Below are 8,020 nucleotides of genomic sequence, written 5' to 3'. Positions count from 1 at the left end.
ATAGATAGATAGATAGATAGATTAGATAGATAAATGGATGGATGGATGGATGGATGGATAGATAGATGCTCTAATTTTAGAGCATCTTGCCAGTGGCCTTGGACGAATCACTGAATCTCTCTCATACTGTTTTATTTTTCATCTGTAAAATGGAGCTAATGACATTTCCTTGATTACTTGATAGAATTATTGTGAAGCTGAAATGACAGAATAGATATGATAAAAATTGGAAGCATTCTAAAATCAATGTAAGATTTATAATTATTAAAATAATTATTATCAACCATGGCCATCGTGGTTGAAAATCAGACAGTCTCTTCATCTATATTAAATGATGAACTAGATGAATTAGATGACCATTGTGGTCCGTTCCTCTAAATCTTTTAATGGTAGATTTTGTTTTGGCACCATATGGATATGAAATTCACAATTCTGCCAATGGGCTACAGGATTCTATTATAATGTGAGTTGTAACATTTGGTAGTTCAGTCAAGGTCTATCTCCAACTTGATTTCTGGGTTAGAATTAACTCCTTTGAAAAAAATACTATTGTGTTGCCTAAATGTGGAAATTACCTTCTTAATGAATATGCTCATTTATCATCCCAGTACCTTCCCATAGGATTTTAAATTACAAACTTTTTTAATGCATTAGATTTACTAAAACAAGAGTTGACAAAAGGGCCACATGACATAGTAGATAAAGAGATGGCTTCACAGACAGGAATGAATACCTTGGTTTCAAGTCTTGGCTCTGAAACAGACTAGTTTTGACCCAGGTAAATCTCTAAGACTCTACATAAAAGGTAGAACAGACGCATCTGCATTGTTAGAGTAAGTTCCTTGTTAGGAACTCCCTTCCCCCAGTGAAACCCTAAATCCAATCCAAAGTTTGGTGCAGGTGTGTGGGGGAGAATGCAAATATTTGGAATAGCTGATATCTAGATAGCTCTTGTGCGTGAGGTAGATAGAGGTAGATACTCATTTATAAACCCACGGGAAGCAAACTCCCTCTACCAATGTAAATGATGAATTTGTTTGTAACTTCCAATCTTAGAGAGTTACTTGGGACACTGAGAGAATAATGTACAGAATTATGCAGCCAGAATATATCAGAGGCAATAGGTTCCTGAACTTGGACTCCTGATGCTAATTTTAGCTCTATCCACTGTACCATGTGAAATGTTTTACATGTATTATCTCATTTAATCTTCAAGGTAGTCCTGTGAGTTAAGAACATAAGTTAAGAACCTATTCTACCTAAGATGTAGAATAACTGGCCACAGGTCTTACAGTTAAATCATTGTTAGCAGTGGTATTCAAGCTCATCTCTCTTGACTCCAAATCCAATACTCTTTCCAATAAAACTTGCTGGCAAAACTAATGAATAAATAACAACACCAACAAAAACAAATCACAGAGTCGAACCAAGGAAGATCTTCCCAGAAACGGAATCCTTTTTTTAAATGAGTGATAATATATTTTATTAAGCCTAGGTTGTATGGCAAATACCTCCTCCTCAGAATGCTCAGGGATTTGTGAATGTAACTTTTAGCCTTGTGTCCTCAATTTGAAAGGCAAGAAAATGATTGAAATTCTAAAGGATTTTGATGAGTGAAGAACAGATGGTAGTTGCAATTGAGATCAGACAAGTATGCAGAGAAATGTAAATGAATTATTTAGAAGCAAACAACCCAGCTAAGAAATAGATGCCAAAATATATCAGCTAAGATAGTGAAGTATTTTAATAGATTTGTTCAACTCTCCATGTATGATATATAAAAGTAATGTGTGTATATGTATGTGTATATATACACATATGTTTATGTGTGTATATTTAATGGATGCAAGCATACATGCTGATAACATATGCACATTACATTCTTCTACATATATAGATATACATATATCCTAAGAGTTTCATTATTTGTTCTGATTCTAAGACCAAATCTTCAAGACATTTTAAGAGCTTTAAGGGACCATATAATTAATAACATATAATCCTTTTCTGTTATAGGTAAGGAGAATGAGACCTGTAGAAATAAAATAATTTGTCCAAGGTCATACAGGAAGCAAAAGGCAGAAGTAGGATAGAAACTGTCTTTCAACAAGATATCAAGTGAAATTAACTATACTATGCTGTCTTTTCCTTAAGAACCTTTGTTCAGAATGTAAACATATCTTTGAGAGCTATTTGTTTTTAGTGTAATAGGAAGGGTTTTCCTTAAAAGTTGGGTTCATTGAAGATGTTACTTTGTATACTGTAGTTGAAAAAAAAAACTACTGTGAAACACACACACACTTGCAGAAACATCAAAATGTTTTCCTAACATTTATATTTATATTCTGAAACATAATATGAGATTAGATATTGAGGAAGATAGATGAAGAAAATTATGCCACAATTTCTCTGTAAAAATTTTGAGATGAAATTGACACATTTCTGGGAAAGGGGCAAAGAATACAGAAAAAAATGAGAAACATAGTTTTACGATCTTGACTTTTATTTTGGACACTTTTTTCTCATATCTGATTTTCTCATAGATAAAACTGATTCAGAATATTTTATATTTAAGAACATGTAGCTATCTGATCAAACTGCTAAAATGTGCTTTTACATCATTGCCATACTTATCCAATGAAATTCAGGTTACTTTGAGCCTTCACAGGTTTTTCAAACACAAACTGGGCAAATTAGGTCCTTTACATGAAAACGCATTTTCAAAACGTGATTCCAATCTGCTTTTGGTCTTGCCATGGTTATTGTTTTTCCTCTATAAGACAGTCTAATGTTTTGTTTTGTTTTGTTTTGTTTTAATTTTCACCACTGAAATTTCCCTGAAGACTTTACTGTTATTATTCATCATCATACTTTTTTTTTAAACACTCTTTACTCTAGCCAGTAAAAACAAACAAAGAATTACTAGGTTTCATAATATTGTTTTAATTCCTTATAGGTGGAAAGGGGAAGTATGCTGCAAACAATAGCTAAGTTGTAGTTTCAAAGCCACTTGGGGAATTATTTTCATCTTCAATGATAATGACAACTTTTGTGGCTTCTAGAAGTAACTGCAAAGGCTACTGTTCACAAAACTTTATGCAGAATATGAATTAAGAAAAAGTTTGGTGATGAAACATTCATAGTATTTATGATAAGAATAATTCTTGTATATTAGGATATTTGTTCCTATTAGTTATTTTTCAGTTATGTCCAACTCTTCATTATCCCACTTGGAGTTTTCTTGGCAAAGCTGCTGGAGTGCTTTGCCATTTCCTTCTCCAGCTCATTTTACAGATGAAGAACCTGAAGCAAACAGGATTAAGTGACTTGTCATTAGTGTCTGAAACTGGACTTGAACTCAGGAAGATGTGTCTTCTGGACTGTAGGCCCAGCACTCTATCCACTGCATCAGCTAGCTACCTTTATATTGAGACATAGAATATTAGTATATAATGCATGCTATGGGCAAACTAGAATACATCCAAGCCCTGTGTGTTATAAGGGTGAACTCAGTGGCTCTGTAGACAGACCCCTGTCCCCTGTTTCTTGTCAGGAAGACTTGAGTTCAAATTCAGCCTTACACCCTTACTAGTTGTATGACCCTAGGCAAGTGGTTTAACCCCTGTTTGCCTCAGTTTCCTCATCTGTAAAATGGGGATAATAATAACACCTATCTTCCAACGTTGCTGTGAGGATCAAATGAGATAATTGTAAAGCACTTAGCACAGTACCAGGCACACTTTCTAAATGCTATTATTATAATCATCATAATTATTAAGACAAAATGTTCCATATGAGCATTAGGAAATATGTCTTCCCTATCTGCTCAAAACAAACACATGCATACACAAGGAGGTGGATCTGACAAGAAAAATACAGAAAACCTTTCTGAAATTTGGAGATAACATGGATTTAATTCCAAATCCTGTTATATTAAAAAAAGATAAAGCTACATTGTCTCGTTATCACCACTTGTCCTTACCATTGTAGCCTGGAAATAATTTTACTTGATAAAGAAAAAATAAAGAATGTATTAATATATGTTTGTTGCAAGGATGCATTATTTAAAAAAAATAAATACCACTAAGAGCTAAGTGCTGCCCTGCATGTTTGAAGACAAATTTAGATTTTTAAAAATAGATTCATAATCCTTTTCTTTGTTTCATTCTGACATCCTAGCACTTTTATACTTGCATTTGTCCACACTTGATCTCATTTATTCAGCCTCTGCTTTAACTTGCACATACTGGATTTGGTATTGCAGGAAATGTGTCAAAAATGATGCTACTTTAGTATCCCATGGGGAACAATGCTGTTGTTGAACTATTCTCAGTGAAGAATTTCTATCAGTATGTGGCTATATGGAAAGGCCCTTGCACTCTGCATGGTGAATCAGAGAATATGAATCCTCAGTGATTTCTCAGAGAAAAGGAAATGGTGACATCAGAGGGAAAACTACTACTTTTAAAAAAATTTCCATGACATATTTTGAGCAGAATTGTTTTACTTGTTTGCTTTGTTTCTTAACATCAGCACCTCCCTAAACAAACAAAAAAAACAAACAAAAACCCTAAAATCAAAAGACAAAACAAAATACCGATGCCCCTAATGTCATCACTAATTCATCTAGCTTTCTATGGAAGGAACACATCTATCCAAAAATGCCTTTGGTTGGGAACAATTATATTCATTTGTTAAAGATGTAGTTTTTAGATTTGGGGAAACTGAGACTTGTGTTTTTTGTGCTGGTTGCAAATACATTCTTTAAACAATCTTCAGAGAAATAGCTCCAGTCCAGCTATAGCTTTGACTCCTCTCACTCACTACAATCAAAATGAAACCAAAATCAAACATTTTCCTAAGCTTCTGTCACGATAACTCTCATAGCACCCCATTATTTATTCTTTCTGGCTGGAGACAGTCTGCCTACTATTAGAAACGTGTTTCACATAAGTATAAAATGGAAAATTTAATTACACTATTTTCAAGTTTTCACACACACAAAAAAAGTGAAATTGAAAATAAGCAAACAAACCACTATTTGGATAGTTCAGAATATTAATTGGATAAAAGATCAATTTTCAATTCAATCCAATGCAACAGATATTTACTTAATTGACTACTAGATAAATGGCACATGTGGAAGGTATTAGAGCTGCAAAGGGAAAAAAAAGTGCCCCTGACTACAGTGAAGTTGTATTTTATTCAGTACATGTAGGTTAGCACGATTTCCTATGTGGCCTGTATGAATCTGCAAAACACTGTAAGTAGTTGAAAATTTCAAAGAAAACCAAAAAGCAGATTTAAAAAAAAATAAGAATCTGTTCCCAAATGACTTCCAGAAAAGACAAATCTGTTATGTCCTTAATTCTTAATATCCTGCTAATGACTGTAGTCTAATGCATGACTCATGAGCCTGAAGTGGATTTTCATCATATTCATGACTACATGTACAAAGTACAGTCCCCATCTTCCACTGAAAAAGCTCGGGGGCTCATACAAAATTGCTATTTCATAGGTTCAGCAGGGCCACTCTTGTAATCCCTGATTCAAAGAAAGAAAATTATTTAGGAAAACCAGATGATAATATACATACAAACTGATCTACAAAGTCCCTAGCATACATTTTCTCAAGCAATTCAGAGCCCATGGCTCTCAGCTTGTTTTATGTCTTTTAATGCTCATGCTAGTTAAAAGGGGGATGCATTTGGGAGTTGCCATTATTGTAATCACTAAGTGACTGCAGGGTTAATTCCTCTAGGAGCTCTGTGAGGGGAAAGGTTCTTGCATCTAGCCCTCATTGTCTGCTGAACATGGGATTACATTGTTTGAAAATAGACAAAACAAACAAGACAGCCTTCATGGGACTGAAATACTTTGTATGTGTTGTTATTTGCAGTGCATGCCAAGACATTCATGAGCACCAGAGCTGGAGAGCTAATTAAGTATATATATGTATGTGTTTAAAACAGCCTAATAAGGAGCATTGGAAATCTGCAAGATGAGCGAATATCTTATAACTTCTTCCGCAGGTGCGAGGATAGCTACAAGCCATGGACTTTCTGTCCTGCTTCTTGTTTGTGGCTTTGTGAAGGGTGCTTTGCTTTAATCTAAAGTGCTGACTTTTTTCCAATATCACTTTCTCTTCTTAAAGCAAAGAGCAAATCGCCTGTAAAATCTTCGGAGCGGACAGCAAAGTTGACCCTAAACTCCAACCATCACTCTGCACCCAATGTACTCTAATTCTCTACACAAGGAGCACCTTCTTCAGGAAGTTAAAAAAATAAAACAAAAAAAATTAAAAAAAAACAAAAAGTTAAAAAAAGAAGAGGATTGCCCACGTTTTATTAATAATATTTTCTTTGGCAGACCACTGAGCTTTCAGTTCAAGAGGACTGGTGTAAAGTGGTAGGACATTTTGTAACAGCAAGACTTCTTTTCCTTTTCTTTCGGCAAGTAAGAAGCACTGTATCACTGACTGCTCAGGGGTTGGCCTGTAAGTCATCAGTATGATAATTGTTCGCTGCGGATATCCTTGATTTCCACTAGGTAACACCATTTCTGCACTGGAGGCAAACAGAGACCAAAAATAAATAAATAAAATACTACAGTATATCCTCAAACATCAGTGAAAACCTGCCTTTTGGGGAAGGCACAAAAATATTGACATGACAAGTCAATGTATAGAACATTAACTTAAGGCAGAAAAAAAAGAAAAAAAAAGAAAAACACATGGACAAGAATGGAGGTTTTTTTGTATTTTTTTTTTTTTAGATTTTTCTTCACTTGTGTTGGGGCTCTTCTTTTTCATTTCTTTCTCTGTTTCTCTCTGTCTCTCTCTTATGGTTTCTATTTCTTGTTCAATGGTGGCAAGTGCTGACTAAGGTCAATCCCTGTCAACTGTGTAGAGGTTTCTATAAATACATTTTTTGAGTGTTCTCTATTTCATTGTGTTTTATCTAATTTTGCAATTCCTGTATATGCAAAACTGACATAAATTCTGTAAATTGCTTATGGTACATGTGATATAACTTCAAAGTAGGCATAATATGATCCTCATGCAAGCCAATTTTTAATATAATATGTATCTATATCTATATGTCATGCCACCAACAAACATCTTTATTTCCTTTTCTGATGAAGCATACTACTTTAATTTGTAATTAAGTATTGTGTGAATTTGGTAATACATGAATTCACTTCCACTGGTTTGACACTTGCAGATGTCTGCTAATTTCTGTAAAATGCACATTAAAATTTGTAATGGTCTCTGAAAAATGAACTATTTCAGTTGTGTGTATAATGTGTTGGAGTTTAATATGTGCCCTTTTTACGTATGTTGGTTTTGGGGTTTGAGGGACTTTTTCCAGAAGAATGTAAACTTTTTTTTTATACAGATTAAACATAGAGAGGAAGGAAGGAAATGAATGTTTCCTCCAAGAAGATTTGCTTGTAATGTGAGCACAGGGAAAGTGATTTGATCGCATTGATTTCTATAGTTCACTGAGAATTTTGCCTTCTATGATTGACATCATTGGTTCTTTCATCCATTCTGGATCTCCATAGCACCATTGTCCAGTCGTATGTTGTTAACTGAATTTTGTTTTGTCTCTAAATTAAAATTTGGTTATTGTGTGGAAATAATATGCACATGATAAATCAAAATAATGGATAAAAGGTAAAGGGTCCATCTTTCTTTGGTGAAGTGAGAATGATTGAGTATCCTACTTCCTATTTTGCTCCTTTAAAAAAAAAAGAAAACAATTTTCTTCAGCATCTAGTTTCTTTCTGGAAAAGAAAGATAAGTATGACTGTCATTGTGTATATGTAAGCTCTACTATAATATGTGTCAGGAAAGAAAAATATGAACAATTGGAGCTTTCCTTCCATATTGGTCCCTCAATTTTTCTTTCCCTGTAAAGAGGGAAGATCATCTATTTATGATCACTTCCTGCTCTTGGTCTGATGACCTGAACTGAAGTTTTAAAATGACTATGTTTCACGGTTTACAGGTAATGCA

The 8,020-nt window shown here is 34.1% G+C and overlaps 1 protein-coding gene across 2 annotated transcripts in view; it reads left to right on the top strand.

Annotated features, from left to right (window-relative positions):
* The window catches only part of VSTM2A (V-set and transmembrane domain containing 2A), a 34,924-nt gene extending 28,681 nt beyond the window's left edge, over window positions 1–6,243 (top strand). The window contains exon 5 of one of the 2 annotated variants that reach the window (XM_027836840.1): window positions 6,155–6,243. In XM_027836840.1, the coding sequence (XP_027692641.1) occupies window positions 6,155–6,243 (89 nt within the window). Of the gene's footprint in view, window positions 1–6,032; window positions 6,110–6,154 lie in introns of those variants that run through there. The other variant, XM_027836841.1, reaches the window with a different exon arrangement.
* Window positions 6,244–8,020: the final 1,777 nt, after the last annotated feature.

The sequence above is a fragment of the Vombatus ursinus genome, unplaced genomic scaffold (genome assembly GCF_900497805.2).
Source record: "Vombatus ursinus unplaced genomic scaffold, bare-nosed wombat genome assembly UNPS02014820.1, whole genome shotgun sequence".
In the NCBI taxonomy this organism is placed as follows: domain Eukaryota; kingdom Metazoa; phylum Chordata; class Mammalia; order Diprotodontia; family Vombatidae; genus Vombatus; species Vombatus ursinus.
The sequence above is the reverse complement of the archived record's forward strand: the minus strand, read 5'-3'. Positions and strand labels throughout refer to the sequence as shown.